Source organism: Echinops telfairi, unplaced genomic scaffold (assembly GCF_000313985.2).
Source record: "Echinops telfairi isolate 266 unplaced genomic scaffold, ASM31398v2 ScPeMD7_31;HRSCAF=116, whole genome shotgun sequence".
Taxonomy (NCBI): Eukaryota; Metazoa; Chordata; class Mammalia; order Afrosoricida; family Tenrecidae; genus Echinops; species Echinops telfairi.
In genome coordinates this window covers 36,554,715-36,576,801 of record NW_022103928.1, presented here as the reverse complement: position 1 = coordinate 36,576,801, position 22,087 = coordinate 36,554,715, and the positions used below count along the sequence as shown (strand labels likewise).

The 22,087-nt window shown below is 38.1% G+C and overlaps 1 protein-coding gene across 3 annotated transcripts in view; it reads right to left on the bottom strand.

Annotated features, from left to right (window-relative positions):
- Positions 1 to 22,087, bottom strand: part of NCAPG2 (non-SMC condensin II complex subunit G2) — a 71,288-nt gene that overhangs the window by 19,719 nt on the left and 29,482 nt on the right. For 2 of the 3 annotated variants that reach the window (XM_045290058.1, XM_004702336.2), the window contains exons 12-22: positions 21,872 to 22,051; positions 18,266 to 18,418; positions 12,995 to 13,217; positions 12,246 to 12,349; positions 11,455 to 11,628; positions 8,165 to 8,235; positions 5,360 to 5,513; positions 4,643 to 4,816; positions 2,351 to 2,467; positions 2,078 to 2,218; positions 1,713 to 1,812 (exon numbers count right to left, since the gene is read on the bottom strand). In XM_045290058.1, the coding sequence (XP_045145993.1) occupies positions 1,713 to 1,812; positions 2,078 to 2,218; positions 2,351 to 2,467; positions 4,643 to 4,816; positions 5,360 to 5,513; positions 8,165 to 8,235; positions 11,455 to 11,628; positions 12,246 to 12,349; positions 12,995 to 13,217; positions 18,266 to 18,418; positions 21,872 to 22,051 (1,591 nt within the window). The remainder of the gene's footprint in view (positions 1 to 1,712; positions 1,813 to 2,077; positions 2,219 to 2,350; positions 2,468 to 4,642; positions 4,817 to 5,359; positions 5,514 to 8,164; positions 8,236 to 11,454; positions 11,629 to 12,245; positions 12,350 to 12,994; positions 13,218 to 18,265; positions 18,419 to 21,871; positions 22,052 to 22,087) is intronic. The other variant, XM_045290059.1, reaches the window with a different exon arrangement.

Here is a 22,087-nt window from a genome sequence, read left to right as displayed (position 1 = left end):
AAAGATTTATAGCCTTGGAAACATGATGGAGAGAGAAATTCTACTCTGTCCTAAGAGAGGGTCGTGATAAGTTGAATGGCAGTTACTGTTAGTCTACTATGAACCCAATGAACCTGATTTTCCAAACATAATGCTGAATTTACTAAGTGATTCTATCAAATCATTTCTCTTTTAGCAAATATCTAGGCTGAAAGAAATTTAAATAGCCGTTTTTCAAGTTTCTATAGCCCTCAGAAAGAATCAAATGTAGAACAGAGATAGGTAATAAGAATAATTTCAAAATAGCTCTATATAAATAATGCAATCTACTTGATGGGGGCTTTTCTCTTCCTGAAAAGATTCGCAGTCTCTGAAACCCACTGGGGCAGTTCTACTCTGCTCGACAGGGTTGCTGTGAGTCAGAATCGACTCAATGACAGTGCATTTGGTTGGTTGGAATCATACCCAGAGGCAGCGGGACCTGGGATGAGAAGGTTACAAGCCAGCAATATTCTTCTTTGCCAGAATCTGTTCTCGGTAGGGCAAAAGAGTCATGGAAATGTCCCCTAGGCTGAAGATACTCCCTGGTTTCACATCTCCCTTCCCTGCACACTCCACTTTGTCATCCACTTGATAAGGGTGTTTCAGGAACCTGGCCCACAGGATCCATTAATATAAATCTCAGAATAATCAAAATATGGTTTAGGTGTTGACTTCCTCACAACTCCACCAAGACACCTGAACAAGGCTGACTTTTCACTCATTCCTGGAACAAAATTTTTAATCTTGGTAGCAACATTAAACAATATTATTGGTCCTCTTCAACTGCTTAACACAGCTGATGAAACTGGCCCCGTTTTACAACATAAAGAATTCCATTTAAATAAGGCATAACTATAAACACCACTTGTCCTAAACAGGTATTTGAAGTATTTTAAGTAAAACTTGTGGAACAGAAGTTGCTATGGAGAACATTCGGTTTGATCTGCCAACAACCCTTTCCTGGGGACAACGACAGTTCTGCATGTGGTGCTACCGGGGCATCAAGCTACTCCCCACAGGAGCCCCCGGTCTAGCAGATGCAGGGAGAATACGCCCATGAGAGGTGCTCTCTGAATGACAAGAGTGACATGTTTTCTCTCCTTCTTGAATATGGAAATAGGTTCAAGACTTCTAAGGGGCATTTCACCCACTATTGTCTAATAGTAAAACCACCCAAAGAGAAATAGCATGCCAAGGACCTCATTAGAAATTCTGAGTGAGTCATGCCTGATGCCAGAAACATCTTTGAGCTTCCTGATTGCATCAGTCAATAAATTCCTTTCTTGGCATAAGCCTATGACTTACCCATTTACCTATCTTTCATTTGAGGGAATCCTGAGCAGCGAAGTAAATACAGGAGGAGGGAAGAAGAGAAGGGAGAACAGTGCAAGTAAGGCAGGAAGGGAAAAAGGGCCTTCCCTTTAATACTGATCCGTAACACTCACTCACTCACTGCCATCAAGACAGTTCCAGCCCACAGGGACCCTATAGGACAGGCAAGGGCTGCCCCTGTTTCACAGAATGTATCTCTTTATGGGAGTAGAAAGCCCATCTTTCATCCTAGGAGCAACGGGTGGTTTCTAACTACCGACCTTGCGAATAGCAGCCCAATGTGTAACGACTCTGCCACCAGGACTCTTGATCTTTAACATTCACGGCTCTAAAATAGTTCTCTAGTGAAAGAAACATACCTGTTTCCATGATTTTAAGACTTTGCTGTAAAAGATGCAACTGAAACTTATAATCACCCAGTCCAACCATCACAATATCTTTACATACTGTCAGATAGGTCTGCAAAAGAAAGAGATGTAGCAAGGTGATATATTAACAAAGGCGGTTTTTTTTTTTGAGGGCAATAAATCCAACCTGGTAATGCTCCTAATATTTCATATATGAATTATCTAATAAAACTGATATTTACCAAAAAATTTCCAGAGTACATTAATTTTTGTAAGAAATCTAGAAACGCATGCAATTCCACAAACACTATAAACACTTATCACCCACAATATATAAAACTATGTTAAAAAAGGTTTCTGCATATGAAGAGTCCAACCTGGATGATTTGCTGATAAATGACTCTATGAAGCTTCAAATAGTCTTCTTCTTGATCTTGGATAAAAGTTAAAATTTTGCTTTCTAACCAAAATCCAGTGTCTTCCAAAATGGATAGATACACTTTTTCTTCTGAGCAAAACTGTCCAATGACAACAAGAAATGATAAATAACAATGAAGACAACTTTAGCAATACTCTTCTTATTCTAATACAGAAACAGAAAATGAGATTCACCTTCTTATTCTAATATAGAAACAGAAAATAAGACTCACCTTGTGATGAAGATGAATACTTAATCGACAGTAGAGACTGAAGGCTTGCAGGGCTGTTGTTTGATTGAAGTTACGAGGTTTTTTACCGGATGACAGCAAAATGGATTCTAGGTCGGTCTGTAAGATTAAAAAATGTAAAGGCCTGTCATGGATTGAATGGTGGCCCCCAAAACATGTCTCAACTTGGCTGGCTCATGGTTCTCAGTTGTTTGGCAGGTATGGGATGATAAGGTTTGGTGTGACCAGACAATTAGAGATTTGGGATGGGAAGCTGCATCCTTCCTTAGGTCACAGCCCTGACCAGAGGTAAGATCAGTTTCCCTGGGGTACAGTCTGTATTACTTGTTATCTTAAGGGAGATAAAAGAAGAGAGAAGCAACCTGACAGAAAGGGACCGACTATGACCAAGGAAAGAAGCACTGGAAATCTCCTAGGACCAGCATTCTGAATTTGGACTTGAGCCTTCGAAATGATAAATATTCATTTGTTTGGTAAAACCACCCACTTCTGGTATTTCAGTTATTGCAGCACTAGATAACCATGACACGGTCATATTCTGATTAATAAATCACTACAACATTCTAGCATGGCAAGTATAATCCAAAGCATCTGAATCGGCAATTGCAATTATCAAAAAGATAAGGGCAACTGAGGTAAATTTAGTAAGAGGTAAATTTTTTTTGAAAAATTTAAAGTATCTTCCCTTACTCACCTACCATACATATCCTTTTTTTAAAGAGACTTATTTTTTAAAGAGTATTTTTATAACAAATAAAAGCACATTTAAGAGTTATTGCTTAAGGCTGAACCAATAATAACACTTAATATCAAATAAGGATGCCATCAGGTCATATATTTAAAAGATTTTGCTCCACAGAAAATTTTATGTAAAGTTCCTAGGGAAAGGTGCTAGGACCTAAAAACTCAAGACTTAGCAAGAAAATAAAAAATAAAAAAGGCTCTTCAACCAAGAAGTGAAATAAACAGAACACTCTTCTGCACCAGCCCTCAGACATTCGGGCCTGCTACCTTCTCCCTAATCACACACCCTACAGCAGGAATGACACTGCCGGGTTTGAATGTGTGGAGTGGGGCTTCTGTCATTGCTGTTTGACAGCTATAGTAGAGGATAGAGGAACCTTTAGCATATGTAATGAGTGGTCTTATTCACTGTGGAAACCTTGGTGGCACAGTGGTTAAGTAGTTGGCTAATAATCAAAAGGTCGGTCATTCAAACCCACCAGCTGCTCCCAAGGAAAAAGCTGTGGCTCTCTGCTTCCATAAAGCTAACAGCCTTGGAAATGACATGGGGCAGTTCTACCCTGCCCTTTATAGTTGTTATGGGTCTCTGGTGGGATATGACAGCCCATCAGACAAGCCTGCCAATGCATATGCCCACCCATTTATCTTTCATTGGAGAAACAGACACACAACAAAGTCAGGTGCCCAGTTTAGTCACCTCTGTTACCCAAAATCCTATCTCTGGTGAGCACAAATTTCTGCCTGCTCATTGTCTGAGCATGAGTCCCTGAGAGTGCACAATCACGATAACCATGATCACTTCAAGTTCAAGACACAATCAAGTAAAAAGGACACTTTCCTGGCAATCTTCCAATCCCCCGGGCTATTCCTCTCCTAGATGACCATTTTCAATCTTCCTCCTTCCCCTGCCCCTATCTACCTCAAGACAAGACTCTGATGCACAACCAAACTGTGAACAGCAGTGATCAGAGGTCATTGCCGCGTGGCTGGTTCCTGGAGGTGAGGGAACAAAGCAAAAATCGGGGAAGAAGGGAAAAGGTGAATTCTACCTGGTAGTAGAGAGCACTGGGTTTGTGAGTTCATGACAACCACTCTAGATTCCTAGAAAAAGCTGCCAAAGACTCTGCAGGGAAGCTAGTATTTCCATCTTAATAGGTAAAAAGAGAGAAAGAAAGCTTCTGTCTAACAACTAACATTACTGCCAATGATGTGTTCTGAGAAACATGAATTATACACTTGAGTCCTATTTCCCAAATTAGATTGGATAAACAAACAAAACACTGTTTATTAGAAAGGCTGGAGTCAAACGTTTTAAAGCTAGTCCCTACCTTCCCACTATCAGTTAAGTCATCTGTGTCTGGGTGTTCTTGTCTACAAATATAAGTAGGTATATTAGAAAACTCTCAATCTCCTTCTGGTTCTAAAAATTATAGTCGTATAAATATATAAAATTTAAATCTTACTTATTCCTCCTATGATCTTAAGAATAATTCAGTTTTCAGGGGGCCCATATGTGTTCTATAAAGTTACCTTTGATGTGTCAAGTGCTTTCAAAAGATGGTTAAGTTTCTTTTGGGGAGCAGATAGCAGGCACTCACGATTCTTTGAATGAGTCAACAAATATTCTATGTATATCAAGGCTAATTCAGGCTTTATTGGGTGTGTATCATGAATTTGTACTTTACATTTTGATGCTGAATTTCTCTGAAAGAGAAAAGCAGGATAAGCAGATCACTAAAACACTTCCTAGAAAAACGCAGAACAGGATTTCTCTTTCGTATGGAATCGAGGCTTTCGGGAGTCATGGAGGGTGGAGGGACTCCCATAACAATAATCTTATGTTAAGCCCAAATTATCCCCTAAAAGCATCTTTACATTAAAGTTAGTTCAGCTTTTCTAGTAAGGAATTTTCTGCCTGAAACACAATGCCATTTTAAGAACTATCTAAATGGGATCAAATCGACAACAGCAACTCGAAAGATTAGAAAGGAAACTAGGAACCGTGAGTTTGTGTTAGTTTGACAAGGAGGGTGAGAAGAGTTACAAAACTTGAAGAATGTAACCAATGTCACTGAATTGGGCATGTAGAAATTATTGAATTGGTATGTTTTGCTAAGTATACTTTCAACAAAAAAAAAAACTTCTGGAGTTAGACAAAAAACAAAAAACCCCACCATGTTCCTAGAAAATCAATTGATTTGTGATACAGAGCTATCCTCATTCATCAAGTTCTTAAGGAAACATTACCTTGCTTTGGGGCTGTTCCTCTGGCAACCAATCGTAGAGTAGCTCCAGAATATGCCCCACTTGTCCCCAGGAGCAAAGACAATCTAACAAAGTACAATAGTTCTTATCCATGGCTCCTTCTTCCTGATTTCTTAATGTGGAAATAACACCACAGCTAAAAAGTTCAATATATAAAATCAATTTTAATATTTCAAAAGCAATTTTCCATTTTTCTAAGATGAGAAAAATCAAGATACTAAAACCTTCTCGAGGAGAAAGCAATGTGACCAGTCTCCAGGAGAGACTAGTTGGAGAAGGGAGCAGTGAGCAAACAAAGTCACAGACAGGGAACAATAGGAAATTAAAATCAACAAGGACATAGAGATCCTGGGGGTGTTGGAGCAATAGCAACCTAGCTGAGAGGAATTACTACAAGGTGGAAGTAGGGAGAGCACGGTGGTGGGGCAGGAGGAAGGTGAAAGGAAATAGAGGAACGCTCTAGTAAATAAAGATATGGATAGAGGTATAAGCATAGGCGTGTGCATATGTTAGTTAATACACCAATTCACAATAGATGTATTGATCCATGCATATATATCTATGTGGCAATACACTGAAGTTGTGGATGGACTTTGGGCCTCTGCTCATGCCCTCACTCAATGCAAGAACACTTTGTTCTAGCAACCTGGCATTCTGTGATGCTCACTCTCCCGGCACAATCACTGAAGAGAAAATTGGGTGCATAAGCAAATGTGGTGAAGAAAGCTGACGGTGCCCGGCTATCCAAAGATATAGCATCTGGGCTTTTAAAGGCTTGAAGTTAAAGTGGCCATCTAGCAGAGAAGCAACAAGCCTATATGGAAGAAGCACACCAGCCTGTTGAAACTGTTGGGGAAGGGAGACAGCAGTCGGTGTAAGATATGAAAATAATAATAATTTATAATTTATCAAGGGGCCACAAGGGTAGGGGGGAGAATTTGACATCAAGGGCTCAATAGAAAATAAATGTCTAGAAAATAACGATGGCAACATTTGCACAAATGTGCTTGATACAATTGATGTAAGGATTGTTAAAGAGCTGTAAGAGCCCTCAATAAAATGCTTTAAAAAAAAAAGCTAAAATTGTAAAACATACCCTTTGTCATTATATTAACATTTGTACATTTTCTAGTATAGGGATAATTTTATGATTTTTTCATAATTAGTACAGAGTATGTACTAATGTAAAATATTCCATTTTAAAGTAGCTTTGGGGAAAAGAAAAACTGTTAGGTGCCATCCAGTCAACTCCACCGCCCCATCCCACACCATCCTCACAATCATTTTTATGTTTGAAAAAAATAGTCTATATAAATTCCTTTTGTAGTCTGCTTTCTTGCTTTCTCTGAAATGCTTAACAGGCCTTAGAGCAAGAATTCCTAATTATTATGGAATAATTTTTGTTACCGCCAAAACAATTTTTAATAAGTAATACTTTTATAAATACTTTTTACCAAAATGCTAACCAACACACTAGAGCAATGCTATCCAATAAAAATATAACAGAAGTTAGGTGAGACACATGTATTTTAAATTTTCTAATAGCCACATTTAAAAATGTAAAAAAAAAATCCGGTAAAATTCATTTTAGTAATAGCTTATTTAAAACAATGTATCCCAAATATTATATAATATGCAATCAATATTTTTAAAATGGTGATACCTTGTATTCTTTCTGTACCAAGTCTCTGAATCTCTATGCAGTTCCCACTGAGAACACATCTCTAGTCAGAGCAGGCATACTTCAACTGCCTGTTGGGCACCTGTGCTTAGCTGCTGCTGGACTGGACAGAGTAACTCTAGGGTATCTGAAGGCCAGACTTAATAAAACTTCCCTGGACTTTAAAATGGAACAGCAATTTTAAGTTCCAACCATTTCTTCTTTTACTACTATGTAACTTCAGAGCTCAGTAAGCACTTGCAACCCGAGGTTCTCCCAGTGACAGGGAGAAGGAAAGCAGCTGTAGTGACATGAAATGTCTTAATATGCTTCTGTTCCTGACTCTCTGACCCCCTTCAGGCAATGGGATCAGACGGGCGCAAATACTGGCAGGAGAGATTGATCAGTTGTAGTTGCCATTCCCCTGGCTATAAAAATGAGCCATCTCAGGAGAGAAATCTCAGGACCATCAAAGAAGACGAGCCTCTGGCGGAGCACGTTTGAGATCCCTCCTTGCCTAAAGGGGAAGAAACAGTAGTGGCTGTGCCACAGAGACTGAGTCAGAGACCATGAGACAGAATAGAGAAACAGCGTCCAGACTATGGGACTGTGTGGCGGCAGAAAGGTACAATCACAGGCCAAGGGGTCCCATTGCTGAAAGGCTAAGAACAGGAGAAAGACTTGGCTGCGAGCTGAGGAGAGGTGTTACTGTAGATCACGGACTGTACCCTTACTGTTTTGTGATCCTGGTTTGTGGTAACCTGTTAACATCCCTAATAAGCCCCCCACATCATAAGTATTATCTGTGAGTTTGGTGTGACTACTGCCCTGGACTATAGGCAACTATAAAGGTTGGTGTCAGAATAGGGTAAAAGAAGGATGGAAGGAGAAGGCAAGTCTGACCTCTTCCATGTGGCAATTGGCTTTTACTATAGAGATGGATTCTCTTCCTTCCCTTGTACAGCCAGAGGTCAGATATAGACTGTGCTTGTTTCAGCAACTAATTACTTAAAGTTAAAATTTGACATTGAATGCTGAAGATAGTCTGCTGAAATTTAAAGAACAATTAAGCACAACAAAAAGTAAACTTTACACTTTATCATTTTAGTGAAAAATATAGATAATACCTGAAGGGAGGGACAGCAGAAGGTGGCATGAAGGACAATAGTATAATTAAAGGAGTCTTACAGCGATCATCCTAAAAGCAGTAAAAGGGGGGTGGGGGGAGAGAAGGATTTTTAAATACTATGAACTTTTGAAAGCTTTTCCATATAACTTCCATTTGTAATGTTTTCCAGTAAAAGAAACCAAACTGCAGAACCACCACACACACTGCTGTCAATTCCTTCTCAGAGCAATCTTACAGCACAGAGTAGAACTGTCCCTGTGGGTTTCTGAGACTGCATATCTTTACGAGAGTAGAAAGCCCCATCTTTCTCCCATGGATAAGTTGGTGGGTTCAAACAGTTAACTTGGAGGTTAGCAACTCTTTTACTGTTTGAAGGAAAATTTTAGACCTATTGGTAAAATTGGTAAACCTATTGGTAAACACATTTTTGTAGAGTAGGGAAATTACTTGATGAGTATTCTTCAAGTTATACATAACATTTTATAACCTGTGTGCTATATGCTTTCAATGCAAATATTTATTACTTACCTTCTGTACCAATTGTCAATCTAAAACCATGCAAGCTATCATAAGCAAAATAGAAAATACCTTTTGCTGTTGGAGCGGATTTCCATTTTTAAAACAATTCCAGAATAAGAAAAGAGTTTTATACACTTATTATCTTGAACTTCAATTTTCAAGAGAATGAAACTAATTCAAAGAAAATTTTGTGAAGCTAATCAGAGTATCTTTAGAAAGATAGTGTGATTTAATGGAAAACACAAAGGCTTTAGAGCTGCCTAGGCAAGGCTGAATCTATCAGATTATACAAACTAATTAGCTGATCCAACATGCAGAAAACTAAATCTCAGGTTCCTTATCTGAAAAATGGGCATTGTTGGCAGAATGAAATGCCACAATACACATAAAATCCTAGTGGAGTATTGAACACATCTATTCCTCACTTACCATCTCTCTGTAAGCCAAGCATTTTAGATTGAAGACAACAGTATAGAATCTACTATCCAATTACTTTGTACATTAATAGCACAAGTCTGGTTGTTGTTGTTGTTACTGTTAGGTTCCGTCTAGTCAGTCTGACTCTCAGTGACCCTATGTACAACAGAAGGAAACACTGCCTGGCCCTGTGCCATCCTCACAACGATGGTTATGTTTAGGTCCATTGTAGCAGCCACTGTGCCTTGTAGGAACAAGCAATGAGGAGCACAGCGAGAGCCCTGCTGCTAGCTGTGGTGGTTAGGGCTATGTCACAGAGCCATGACTCACTCAGTAGTTGTTCAATTATAAAGTGATCTACCTTAGCAGTTACTGTACATAAGGCAGTAATCATCCTCCACTATGTGATCTGGCATGGTCATCCTCTATTTTTCTATAACATCAGTTTTGAATAATGACCTAAATTTTGAAACCTAACCATGTTGTTAAGTGAGGAGTAGGTGTATATGGTTAAATATCTAGTAAATTTCAGTTCTTATTACTATTACAAGAATAATTAATAGCTCAGACCCAATTAAGGAAAAAGAAATAATTTCCTGAAAATATACACAAATTCGAAATCAAATTAAGATCTCATCTATAATCAATGTGCCTTTACAATACTGAATTAACACTTACTCCTCCCAGTAAATATTTTCCCAGTGCTTTAACTGATGATTATTGCTGATTCCAGTTTATATGTGGTTTGTTATTTAAAGACATACACAATATCCACAGTATTCCGAGATTGGAGCATAGAGTGACTTTTACCAGAATCATTCAGAATTATTGTCTTATGTTCCTAGGAAACCCAGGTTATGCCCACATATTATTTTATCTAGTGCCTTGTGAATTTATTTTCTGAAATTTTGGAGATGCTGGTTTTCTCAACCCAAAATAATTGAGTTTTTAAATTCACTAGTATATTTAGCAGCTGTGACAGTTACATAATCTACTGTCAACTTGAAAAGGGGTAGAGTCTAGCCTGCCAACCAGGTCGCAGCTTGATAACCTCAGATGGAGGCACAAGAGAGGCCAGACACCCGCTCTCTGATACACATTCCTGTTGACAAGCCTCATGGAGCTTGCTGATGGAGACAGAGCCCTGGAGCTGGAGGAACCACATGGAGACCCCTGCCAGCACTGAGATTATTCCACCGCCACTGGCTCCACAAGACTTTCCATCCACTGGCCTGTGTCTTACTTCATCTGGCATCAGTGCATGTGTTGCATGAGTCTGAAGAGGAACTTAATAATTGGTATGGGATATATGAGATAATATTGGACTTATGGACTTGATCTGGACTGGGCTGGGATGTTTACTTAATATACAATTACTCTTTGATATAAAGTTCTCTCTTACACACGAGTGTCTCTGGATTTGTTTCTCTAGGTAACCCGGGTCCTATGCCATCTTCACTATATTTTGCTGTGTATAAGCCCACTGCTGCAGCCACTATGCCAGTCCACCTGATCTTCCTCCTTCACACTGACCTTCTAATTTATCAAACATGATGTTATTTTCCAGGAACCGGTCACTTATGGTAATGTTTCCAAAGCACATGAGACTAAGTCTCATCAACATCATTTCTAAGGAACACTCTTGGCTGTACTTCGTCCGAGACAGATTTAATTCTTCTGGTAGTCTATGGATGTACTGTCTTTGCAGGCACCATTAACTCAGGGTATCTATTCTTTGGTCTTCCTTATTCGTTGTATATCTTTCACATGCACATGAAGCAACTGAAAATACCATGGCTTGAGTCAGTTGTACATCTTTGTTTTTAATACTTTAAAGAGGTCTTTTGCAATCAATTTGCCCAATGCAATACATCATTTGATTTCTTGACTGCTGCCTCCAGGGAACTTGAAGGTAGATACAAGATGATGAAACACTTGACAACTTTAATCTTTTCTCTGTTTATCATAATGTTGCTTACTATATGAGGATTTTAGCTTTAAGTGCTTCAATGCCTCCTGGCTTTCAGCAAGCAGGTTTATGTCATGCACAGACAGCAGGCCTTCTTCTTCATACAGCCCAGCTTCTCAAATGACTCGCTCACCATCAGTTTAAATAATGAACAAGAAAAGATACAATTCTGATATTGTTTATACTAGACATTTCTCTGGAGGCTGAGAAGATAAAGCAGATAGACACAAGGCCTCTACCCTCTAGGAGGTTGTGAGAGATTAATTACACTACAAGATGAGTGCTAGTTAAGTCTTCCCATGAGAAAACATTTTGCTGAATTCTAACCAAATGAAATCCTAATATGCCTTGTTTACATCTTCCAAGTGTAGTTAAATGCTTACCGTGAATGCTTTAAGATACTGTGGAAGCGCAGCGGCAAACTTGTCAATGGTGTAAACTTTAGCATCTTTGTTATTTTCCATACTTCTAGTAATGCTTTTCCAGAGAATTACAACGATTTCCAATAAACCTGCCATGGATGCAGCATCATTTACTGATAGTGTTTGGTCCAGAACCTGAGATGCAAAGAATTTTATTGAAAAGAATTAAAGTGCAACAATGATTAAAAGATATTAACAATATCATTAATAGTACATTTCAGAATTATATATCTAGAATAGTAACTCAAGGAACACCAAGTCTATTTTATGTTACCATATTGCTTTCTTCTCTAGTTAACAATCTCTACTAGAAGTAAATATGTTTTTTAAAGCCTATTTAAGAAGCAAATCTTAAAATAACGCTACATCCTTTAAGGAAACATTTTATATGAAATTAAAATCCTCTAAAAATAAAAATGTTTTGTCTTCATCTATTTTACAATGAAAGGCACAGCATTTTCTTTTACTATATATTGATTGATTTGTTAAAATAAATGTTTTTCACCACAAAACTGAGTGTAAACAGAATAATGAAATCTAATTTACTTAAATGTGATTGCTAATATAGAAACAAGCACTCAGCCTATGAGATCACATAACATTATACACCTTTCTAGCCAATTATCCTCATTCTAGAGGTTCTGCTATTAATGACTGACTATGATCAACTACAACTCAATCGTGGCCTTCGTTAACTTGTTTTTAAATAAATATGCCTAACCCAACGAGGCTTAGGGAGCTATGCTACTTACACTGGCATTCTCCTTTTCCCGTTCTTCTTCATCTTCTTGATCCTCTCTCAGAGCTTTGTGGATGCAGGCATTTAAGCAACGACGAATAACATGAATCAGCTTTGCTGTAATTTTTTAAACAATCAATAATTAATTATATGTTTTATCAACAAGATTATGTTTTAAAAATAGTTTTATTGGCAGGTAGTTCACATATCATACAATTTAATCATTCAATCATAGTAAGAATTGTGCAATCGTTACATCAATTTCAGATCATTTTCTTTCCGTAATCATTGTTAGCTCCCCGTTTTTCCCCAGGCTACTCTGCAGTGTCAGTGAGTAATTAGTAGTCTAATTACTATCTCTATAGATTTACCGACCCTGGTTTTCATACATAAAAATCATTAAAAACACAAATAGGAAGCAAACAACCAAAAAACCCTAATACCAAAGCCAAAACAAAACAGAGAAAAACATCAGTCAAAAATAAAACAGAATAAATAAATAAAGCAGAAAATACTAAAAACTGAAACAATTTTAAAATAGATCAAAAGGAAGATCAAATGATAAGATATATTTTTGGATTTTCTTTTTAGTAATAAAAGTATAACCCCCCAAATAATTAAATGTATTAGTTTAAGGGATAAGATTAAGAAATGCCATAAAGCATGAACCTTATTTAAATGACAAAATGTCAACACATGTATCATTATGACGATTCAGGAAGGAAATAGTACCCAAACTGAACAAAAAGTGGGGTTTCATACCTATGTTTGTGCAGGCAGTGTGTTCGTAGGCATACTGGTAGAACCTCCTGGCCGCGGCGTGGTTCATCTGGATCAGCGCGACACAGCGCTCACACCACACTTCCTCTGGCTGATTCACAGGCAGGAAAGAATTGAAGATGAGGTTCACCAGGCGCCGGACCACTGGCCGAGAATCACTTTCCAGGCGAACCAAAATATGTTTCATAGGGCATATTTTCCAAAACTATGTATAATGCATATGTATAGAAAGAAACCATTGTAAATATGATCTTTAAAACAGTTGGAGCAAAATTCTAAGATCATTACCAAAAAGAAAAATAATTTTAATATACAAGGGCCAATTCAAATTACTATACTAGAATTTGTGAACTTCCCATAGAGAGACTGAAATTCATAAACTACCTGTATATAAATACCTAACTATAAGGTTGCTGGTGGGATCAATTAGAATAACTAAACACCATGTTTGATACATAGTAAACTCTTAAACAACATCATTAGCTTTTGACTCATGTTTATGAAGAGAGTTTAAAAAAACTTTAAGCACTTTGATACATAAACGTAAAGTGTAAAATATCTACAGTGTCACTCTTAGAGGCACAAAGATGTCACTCTTGACAGGCACTTGTGAATAAAATGTATAAAACATTTTTATACATTCATGCTACATTCACCTGTCTCTTGCATTGCTCCTTTCCCTCTCCCATCAATGCCATGCCATCAGGCATCCTGCATCTCCTGCTTCCTGAAGAGATGAGCACACCACCTTGTCTCTCTGCCTATGGTGCCCACCGCTAGACCACTCCACACATCACGCACAAAGAACCTACACAGAGGAAATATATTCCAGTTTTCAGAAGCACTGGTAGTCACCTACAGAACTGGGGCCAACGCTTTTGAGTGAGAAATTAAAGACAAGGGGAAAATATTAAAGAATAAGAGACGGAAAATAGATTTTAAGGGGAGCATACCTAAATCCTGCTTCAACTGGCAATCATGTGAAATATACTTGAACCAGTTTCTTCATGTGTAAAATGAAGATAAAATCACTTGCTTCATATTTTCAAGACACTTGCTCTGCTGTCTATCCCTCTTTTAGTACTTTCAATTGGGTCCTTCCCAGTTGAATGTGTTCATGTCACTTCAATCTTAAAAATTAAAAAGACCCACACAAAACTCTACTTGACCTTTAAGATTTTCTTCTAGCCTTCACCTTTCGCTTCCCTTTCTTAGACAAGTTACTCAAAAGTATTGTTATACTCGCAACTTCAACTGCCTTATTTAACATTTAAATCTCAATCCACATAATCAAATCAATTTCCACTCTCAAGGAAGTGATTCTTGTCAAGGTCATTGATAATACAAAGTCAAGTGGACATACGCCATCCTCAACCCTGGAGCGGAAAACATTATCGATGACTTCCTCCTTAAAAGATTTTTGGGACAGTTCTACACAAGACAATTCTTGTCACTCCTAAAAAAGTTATCAAGATAAAGACAACAACTCCAAGTCCCACAACTGAAATGTCTACATAGGCAAGAGACACAATATCGCCTAGTGCTGGAAGCAGCAAGCAACTAAAAGGAAGTTCTGACCTTGGTGTCCAACTCTTGTTATCAGCATGAGAGCCAACAGCACCAAGGAAGAAAACCTGCTCACAACTAATAAACTAAAATTGACTCGATGAGACTTGGAAATAAATGACTGAAGATCAAGAGTTAAAGGTGGTGCTTACAGGTGAAAAGGTAACAACAATGCTTGTATTCATATTCTGACAATTTTAACCACTTCTCCTTTATGCAATTTATACGCTAGGTCCCTTTCCATCATAGCAATGGGTAAAAATGCTTGGACTCACACAGAAGTGAGTCCAGATGGGATTATTATTTTTGAGTGCAAAAATATCAAGTTATAACCCGAACAAATCATACTAGCACACCTATAACTCACTGCCATCGAGTAGATGCAAAATTATAGCAACCCTATAGGACATGGTAGAACTGTCCCTGTGAGTTTCTAAGACTATATCTCTTTATGGGAGTAGAAAGTCCCATCTTTTCCTGTGTTGCAGCTGGCGATTTCAAACTGCTGACCTTGAAGATTGCAGGCCATGATGTGTAATCACAACACCACCAGCAGACACATACATTATGATAATGCTAGCAACAAATATTTTCCTGAAACATTCAGGTATGCCAAGCATGAGCTAAGGAGTCTGGCTTGGTTTTTCTTTTAAATTACACACACACACACACACCCACACACACAATTGTTATCCCCAATTTACAAATAAGAATTTACAGCTTCCCATCCAAGCAGACAATGATTACTGCTAATAAATAAACTTTAAAAAAAATCGATTTTTCTATGTGGCCTTTCAACATCATAAAATGAAGATTCGGGACAGGTAGGTTATGCAGGAAGTAGAGATCCAAGTAGACACCATGAAGGGAAGGCGTTGACATCTCTGTGGAGAGAGCTGTCAGTGAAACCTCCGCTGGGTAAGAGTAGTATTCAGTAACAGAATCAGTCCTTGTTCACAGTGCTCAGTCAATAATAACTTGGGGTGAGATCATTTTGATCAAAGATTCTACAGAAGAATCTAGACTAAAAAGTAGGAGGGGGCAGAGAATGCATGGCAGAATCTCAAATTCTTAGGGAAAGCCAGCCTTTCTATGGAAGCCATTGACACTAAATGAAGACCCAAATTTACTGTCCTGAGATAGTCTTAAACCTTAAAATGAAGTGACTCTCTGAAATCCTCCTTAAACCAAATAATAGTTTGTCTTAGTAACAGTATGTCTACCTTGAACATTGTGTGCTTTCAAAGAATGATTTCAAAAAACAAAAAAACTCACTGTCATGTAGTCGATGCCAACTCAGAGCGACCCTCTAGATCAGAGCAGAACTGCCCCTCTGTGGGTCTACAAGACTGTAACTCTTAGGAGAGTAGAAAGCTTCATCTTTCTGCAGTGAAGCAGCTGGTGGTTTTGAACTGTTGACCTTGCAGTTAGCAGCCCAACTCATTAAGTAGGCTCCTAAGAATTATCTATGTGAGATTGAATTGACAACAGCAATGCAAAAGTTAAATGAGACCAGCAATGCAAGGGGGCTGTACAATTTAGAGAATTGAAAAATATGATCAATTCCAATGAGTTGTAGATGCAGAAAGTGTTGCACTGGTACACGACTGTGAACATTTTCATCAAAACACACAGGCTGGTGAGCTTATTCCATGTGGACCTGGCAGACATCTCACTTTAGATGGCTGCTTGTTTTAAGACGACTTTTTCTCTATTTTTGTCCTTCACAATAACATCTTTTATTCAAATAAAATTCTACTGAAACACAGCGCTCATGATCTTTACATATTTCTACATGCATGGCCGGTGCTAACCACAGGGCCGCCTTTGCCTCTAGTGACGGTACTGCTTGAACTGGAGTCCACAATAGCACAGGTCCCCGTTTGGGTTGCTTTCTCCCGGTTTATGTACACTCAGGGGTGGCCCAGGGCGCCTCCACTGCTCGGCGACCAGGTCAATGGCGAAGTTCTCGTTCACTTCTTTCTGATGACCCACGAACCATATCTGCCTATAATCTCTCTCTTCGTAAACCTGGCCGGTGTGCATGATCTTCTCCCCAATGGCGAAGCCCGCACTTTTAGGACCTAGTATGCTATACTTTCTGAAAAGCCAGGCACCATCTGATTTCTATACCATACTTGGCTATGGCATCCACACCATCGTCTCTTCATGCTTCCTCCATTTTCCTACCCATCAGTGCTGTTATAATCCTTTGCATATTGATTTTTCTTCTCTTTGACACTCAAAACTATATATATATTTTAACTATCATATTTTTATGAGAAATATGTGGGAAGGCTTTTCTTTTTTTTAAAATTTAATCATTTTATTGGGGGTTCATACAACTCTTATCACAATCCATACATACATCCATGTGTTAAGCACATTTGTAGCCATCATCATTCTCAAAACATTTCCTTTCTACTTGAGCCCTTGATATCAGCTCCTCTCAAAACTATATTTTTAATAGGCTGCTACAATAAGTACAATAAAAATTAATGCAGGCAATTTTGGAGGAAAAAAAAGTTGAAGAACTTCCACTCTAAGATTTGCTACTAAAAACAGGGCAAATAAGAGTACAGAATTGGCATTACGATGGACAAATATCATTGGAAAAGAAGAGAACCCAGAAGTAGGCCACACACATATGGTCAACTGACCTTCAACAAAAAGAGAAAAATAATTCCATTGGGTGTAATAATTGGGTTTTCATAATACATAGACCCTTTGTCTTTCTAATAATTCAAAATTTCAAAAGTATATCGCATATATTATAATAAAATCTATTTTCTAAGACATTCCTAATAGTTTATAACTAATGATATAACATCTTTTCTTCAGGGATATTTTGTCTATTTAAAATATAAAGGGAAAAAACATATATACATATGTGTATGTGTTCAAATGTTTCCCAGTTTATATAGCTGCTAAAGTACTACCTACATTTCTACTGTCTATTTTTAAACTTACATATCTCTTATATGTTTTCTTAGTAACACCATAAAAGGCTTCCCTTCACTCTTTTCTATATCTGCATGAATATATCAAAGCTTAATGCAATTGATCCTTTCCTGATAAAAACTCAGGTTGTTTCTAAATCCTTTGTCATGACAAATCAGCATTTTAAATGTAAATTTTACAAGAATATTTTGTGGAGGAAGTTTTGAGTTTTATCAAATATAAACAGAATGAAGAACATTATGATTAATACTTTTAGTCTAGAATTGAAGTTAAAAGAACAGCCTCACTAAATGTTTATATAGTGCAAAAAGGTGCATTTATCTAAAGCAAGTATCTGCTTGCTTACTGGAAGTAGTAAAACATAAAGGGCTGTAAAACTCATAACCTGCATTTTTCTGAGTGCTCACTACATGCCAAATATTTAAATATTTCAACAACCTTTTCAATAAAACTTTCACATATATGAAAATATACAATATATATAATTCAAGGTAGAAGTTGCTTACAGTAATGTCTTTAAAACACACATATAAAGGTCAATGAAATACAAAACAAATGAAAATTTATGGTACAAACCACTGGTTAAATGTACTCGTTGAAAATGTGAGTTCTAAAACTCTTAGAATCAAAATTGCCTGTGATGGAGAATAATGTACTACTCCATGTCTTACATAAGAAAAATATCTTTTTAAAAAAAGAAAGAAAGAAAAATATCTTTTATCTTACCTTCGCAGCCCTCACAGCTTTAACTTTCAGCAGCATATCAATAAAAGCCACTCTTACTTTCTCAGAATTGTCATGGAGACTGCATGCTAGTGTCGGCAAAAGCTGTTCTACTAATGGGTGGCTTAGCTTATTATCCAAAAGTAATGGCAGACACTATAAGGAAAAAGAAAGATGAACAGTTCAAAACTAGAACAGGTCAATGAGGAGATAGGGTAAGAAAAATTCAGTTAAGAAGACATTCAGTTCCACCTCTACAAAACATGTTAGTGTAATAAGCATGCATAAAGAAGCACATTTTTCTAAAGTAGTTTCATAAAAAAAATTTCATCCTCTGTTCAAACAAGATTAAATCAATTTTATAAAAGTATTTTTCCAACACTCTCTCAGCTAAATTTTAGGTTTGGAGAGTTGAAAGAAACATGGAACAAACATTCACTAGTGGAGGGGTCTCCAAATTCAGTGGTGTCTGAAATGGGGTCCAAGAATGTTCCCATCTGTATTTGCTAACATGATAGGACGGTAGATGGAGTAGAACCAGAGGTTACCATAGTCGTCATTTTTGTTAGACTCATACATTCACATGAATTTCTAATACAATTCTTCAGATTGGCATTAATGTTTCTTTACAGGAAAAAGAGCTGATGGAACGTCATGCAAACCAAGGGCCTGAACTCAAGTCTTCAGATACTAGGTCCCAAACTCCTAATGCTCTACTGTCTTCTTTATCCAGTTATTAGGAGAAAGGATATTTTCGCAGGTTCTTATTAAAAGCAAATATAATGCACACACACATACGAAATGGATCATTTTTACTGCATAACTTAAAACTAATTTTCCTAAAGCGCATGCAGCTATTCTAAAACTGTGCCAAATGGTGGTCTGATCTGAGTCATCTGCCAGCACCAGCTGCTCTACTTCGTCATCTCCTTCTCAAGCCTTCTCCACTCCAAACCAGACCTGCTCCCACCACGCAGACAAAACAGCCTCCATTTTGTTCAAGCCCATATATCACAAGTTCTACTCTTTTGAAACACTCCTCCCTTGGCTTCCACGACACTCTGTTTTACTCTTATTTCCTCTATTTCTCTGCCCTTTCCTGTGCAAACTTTCGGTTTATTTTCTTCTACCCAGGAGCTCCACCTGTCCCCCGTCACAAAATGCCCGTAACACACAAAAAGTCTTTTTAGGCATTTAGAGTGCTAGGCTACTGCAGCCACCCACAGGAGTGATGATAATTACCTAGATTCGAACACTGGAGTGGATGGAAGTGGGCAAATGTCAGAGAATTCTTGGGAGAGAAAATGGACCACATTTAGATGTAGGAGTGAAGGAGAATGGGAAAATAAGAATAGCAGTCTGTTTTCTCACTTAAACAATTCAGCAGATGGCATTACCACTTCAAAGAAAGAGGTCAGGAGTGAGAGGGGAAAAAAAGTATTACTTCCTTGGGTAGCAGGAGGTTTGGGGATGTAGATAAGAAATTTGTTACTAGAGATGACATTGACTGTCATCATTGTCACATCACACTTTGTGACACTGACACATCATAGTCATTGAGATCTCCAGTCACTTTGGGAATGACCTTACTGAAGAAAACTGCCTAAGGTTATGCCTCCTTCATTGCATCCAATGGCTGATCACGGTGAGAGATAAAGGCATGGCCCCTATGCCAAGTTGAGACAAGTCTGACGGGCTATGCCAGCTCCAGACCTTCCGTGGGGTTCCGAAGTCTTCACTGGGATTGTTCCACAATTTAATTTTTTCTTCTGCCCAATTCGGCTTCTTTCCCCCATGTCCATGGGTGTTGATCCCCAAGACTACTTCCTACTCAGACACTAATTTCCATCTCACACACTAATTTCCATCTCAGAATTAGCTTCCCAGGAACCTAACCTGCCAGAGATAATCCACTGGAGGTACCTAAGAAGGATCCAAGTAAAGCTCTCAAGTAAACAGCTGTCTATCCACCGGGATCCAATCAACTGCACAGACATTGTAGTTGAAGCCAAGACTATTAACTAGATGATCTAGGTTGAGCCAGTACTAGTGAAATAAGAAGGTGGCACAACTCAGAGCTCTGCCCTAGGTCAACATTTAAAGAATAAGATAGATTGATGAGAAGGGCATCACTGGGGATTTATAATGTTAAGAAAGATAACAGGGGAATGTCAGTTTCATGTAAGTCAACAGAAAAGCCAGGGTAAAATGCTACTCAGAGATAAAAGAATAGTACAATCATTATAGGGAACTAATACAAAAGGGGATACTGGAATCTTCTAGAAATGTTTTATTGAGGTAATCAATCTGGAAGATTAGGGAATGGTGGATTAGAGAATGTATAGGAAATAGAGACAGAATATTTAAGTGACCATATAATTTAATATTGAAACAAGAATTATTTTGAGAGTAAAAAGACTGCTAATAACAATTACCGCAGGGCAATAGGCAGAGCTAGAATGTACATTAATCCAACAAAATACCAGCAACCTTTACAAAAGTTCTACTCCAAAAGGAGAGGGCAGGTGGTATTCTGCATCTGGAAATAAGCCAAGGGAAGATTTTTATTTGTTTTTAGGCAGAGAGATGAACATGTTTACAAAGTCACTGACGCTGTTGAGAGGGAAAGTTGAACACTCCCCAAAACAAACAAGCAAACCCCAAATCAGCAGAAATGGTAACAGTAAGTCAGAGAGGTTCTTGAGAAGGTGGGAGAGAAAGGGACCCCCTGCTTTCTCACGAAAGGAAGGCTCACAGTGTGCAGTAGGAAAAGGCTAAAGAAGAGCCTCTCCAGAAATCTGCTTTCCATGCAGGGAAAAGCTGTCAGCTTTGCACACACAGGATGTCGGAGGGTTCAAATAGTTCAAGTAGCAGGGAAATGAGATCACTTTCTCTTCACTCATCTGGAGAGGCCCTCCAGAAAGTGCTCACATTTGACATGTGGTTCCCCTATAGAGACAAGCCAAACACAACCTCCAACAGCATTCAGGATGGGAGCCTTGGTAATCTCCACTGGCTCTCTACATCACCACACTTCTAATTCATCACCATAGTTAGCCCCGCCCCCTAAAAAAAAAGACAGTGATCACTCCCACCACCTTCTGAAGTCCAAATTATAATTTCTAAAATTCTACTTGGTTCACATTGACTAAAAACGTTCCTCGGGTATTTCTGATACCTAAGAAGTTAGAGAACCACTGGATTAGTTCACAGTACCCTTAGCACAAAGCTTAGGAGTTCAACACCCCACGGGCACAACAGCATCACTTTATTCTGTCTCTGCAGACTGCACCAACTTGTGTATGTATCATGTTTCTCAAAGACGCTGCACAAAGAGACAAAGTAGGAACAAATCCTCAATAAGACTGGGATGGAAGGCAGCTTTTATTTCCCTTCTACACTAAAAATCGGTATTGCTTCGATTACATCTTTTCTAGTAGAAAACATTTTTAATTTACTTTCTAAACATTCTTCCTTTTGATATATAGCAAAATGCCAATAACGGTTACTACATGACAAAATTCTGGGTGAAATTTTAAAATCAATTTTCTCCTATTTTCTAGCAATTCTATGATTAAATATTGCTTGCAGAATTTTAGAAACTCTTACCTTAAAGACAGAGCAACGGACGTCAGCTGAGCTTGTATCAAACGCTAGTTCCCCTGTTACTTTCTTTAGAAGATCAATAAGAATGGTTGGAGGCATCATTTCCCAGTATTTGGAAGTTATCTTACATACCCCCAGGATCCCGGTGGAACGGACCACTGGATAAGGATCTTCTAAAAGACTCTACAAATAGGAGAAGGAAAAGCTTAAAAATTTTAA